The sequence below is a fragment of the Silene latifolia genome, chromosome 11 (assembly GCF_048544455.1).
Source record: "Silene latifolia isolate original U9 population chromosome 11, ASM4854445v1, whole genome shotgun sequence".
Classification (NCBI taxonomy): Eukaryota; Viridiplantae; Streptophyta; class Magnoliopsida; order Caryophyllales; family Caryophyllaceae; genus Silene; species Silene latifolia.
Genome location: NC_133536.1, coordinates 146,642,463 through 146,644,840, shown reverse-complemented (window position 1 = coordinate 146,644,840; position 2,378 = coordinate 146,642,463). Strand labels below are relative to the sequence as shown.

The 2,378-nt window shown below is 40.2% G+C and overlaps 1 protein-coding gene across 1 annotated transcript; it reads right to left on the bottom strand.

Moving 5' to 3' along the window:
* Positions 1–269: 269 nt before the first annotated feature.
* LOC141614129 (uncharacterized) lies at positions 270–983 on the bottom strand. Its single transcript, XM_074432883.1, has one exon. It carries the CDS (start codon positions 981–983, stop codon positions 270–272), a length of 714 nt encoding a protein of 237 aa, XP_074288984.1.
* Positions 984–2,378: the final 1,395 nt, after the last annotated feature.

The following is a 2,378-nucleotide window of genomic DNA, read 5'->3' as shown; positions in this document are numbered from 1 at the left end:
GGTCATAGGGTATATGGAAGCAATTAGGAAACTATGTAATTATCATATTATTACTATTATACAAATACGATTATCATATTATTATTATTATTATTATTTTCTATTATTATTATTATTATTATTATTATTTTTTGCAGAAAAGCAATGGATCTTATTCATTCAAGTAAGGAAATAAAGTACAAGACCCGGTCCAAACTTTCCTACAAAAAGACCAGAGTAGTCCCCTAACAGAAAATGAAAGAAAAGCCTAAAAAGATAACCTAAGAGAGTCATAACCCATACAAGCGAAGGTTTAGAACTTTCTTAATAACAATACAAAGAGTTTCAGGGGAGGATTGAATCCCCCTAAATATCCTATTGTTCCTCTCCTTCCATAGAAAGTATAGAAGAGCCAACAAACTAGCCCTCTGCTTGCCTGATCTTCGGGTAGAGATGAAGTCCTGCAAAACAGCTTCAAGCAACACAAAGGTGACTGAGAAATGAGCCCAATTAGCAATGTCCATAAGCACAGTCCTAGAGTAAGTGCAAGCAAAGAAGAGATGCATTAGGTCTTCAGAGCAGCACTCGCATAAAGCACATCTGTTCACCAAATATATTCCACGAGAAACAAGCCTATCAACAGTAGGCAGACCATTCTGAAAAACCAACATACCAATGAAGGAATGCTTAGGGTGGCAGCCAGCATTGTAAACCAGAGAAGACCAAGCCACAGGGGTTCCCCTAACACGAATAATGTCATACATTGCACTAGTGTCATACTTCATATGGGAAGTACAATCCTGGAGCAACTGAATAGCCTGATCAGGAGACCCAGCAATCCTTAGAAGTAGATCTTTCATCTTCAGCACATTATTCCAATACCAAAACTGGGAGATAGATTGTGTAGCATCCCAGAAGCACCCCCCTTTAAGAACATAAGCATGAACCCACCTAGCCCAAATGCACTGAGGCCTATAGAAAAGCTTCCATACCCATTTTAGCATCTGTGAACAATTTCAACTAAGGACTTCTTTTATTCCTATCCCCCCCCTCTAATTTAGGGGAGCATAGTAACTGCCATTTCAAAAAGACATGCCTTCTAGCTCCATCTTTAATACCCCATAGAAAATCCTTGCATAGTTTTGTAATTTTTCTTAGCAATGCCCTTAGGTAGTAACACACTAGCCCCCCAAGAAATTATTAAGCCCAAAAATGACAGAATTAACCAGGAGAACCTTACTTGCATAGCTGAGGCTGTGATTAGCCCAATGCATAACTCTACCCTTAATCTTGTCCAAAAGAGGCTGGTACATATCTTGAGTGATTCTAGCATTAAATAATGGAAGCCCCAGATACCTAAATGCGAAATCCCCCAAACTATACCCAGTAGCAGCCAGGATAAGATGCTTAACCTCATCAGCAACTCCCCCCATGTGCAAATCAGTTTTGGCTGGGTTAGCATGCAGACCAGAGTAATTGCTGAACATATCCAGACACTGAGCAGCTGCCTTAACAGAAGGTAAGTCTCCTCTAGTAAAGATTAATAAGTCATCAGCAAAAACTAGGTGTGTTAGATTAAGTTGCACACACTTAGGGTGATAACAAAAGTTAGCAGCCCTAGGAAGTTTCCTTAATAGTCTAGACAACACCTCCATACAAATGACAAAAAGATAAGGGGACAAGGGATCCCCTTGTTTAAGACCACACTTATCAGGAAAAAAGCCCTTGACCTCTCCATTAATAAGCAAAGAGTAGTGGGGGGAGGTCACACAAGCCATAATCCAATCAACAAACCTATGAGGAAAGTTGAGATAGAGAAGACTATCCTTAAGAAAGCACCAGTTGACAGAATCAAAAGCTTTCCTAATATCAACCTTAAGAAGTCATCTAGGGGTAAGGTGAGCACGTCCATATTTAGAGACTAACTCATGAGCCAACATAGTATTATCAAATATATCCCTATTAGCCACAAAAGCAGCTTGTTCAGGGCCAATGATGGAATCAAGAACAGATTTTAACCTATGAGCAAGGATTTTACTCACCACCTTATAAAATGTGGTGCAGCAAGCTATAGGTCTAAAGTCTTTAACAGTGAGGGGGGTATCCATCTTAGGAATGAGAACTAGTAAAGTGGCAGTAGCAGCTTTAGGCAAGTAGCAGGTCTGAAAAAATTCAAGGACAGCAGCATTAAAATCAGTCCCAATCACACTCCAAGCATCCAAGAAGAATCCTGAGGAATACCCATCAATACCAGGACTTTTATTCCTATCAATGGACTTCAGGGCATCAATGATCTCAGGGACCCTAACCTGCTGCTCAAGGGGACTACCAACATCAGGGGAGAGAGTGTCATGTTGAAATAAATGAAAAGGAAGAGAGAGAACAGGGGAAGAAGAGCC

Bases quoted from the DNA above. Each gene is read 5' to 3' on its own strand.
- LOC141614129 (XM_074432883.1), bottom strand. From the start codon at position 983: ATGCTAAAATGGGTATGGAAGCTTTTCTATAGGCCTCAGTGCATTTGG.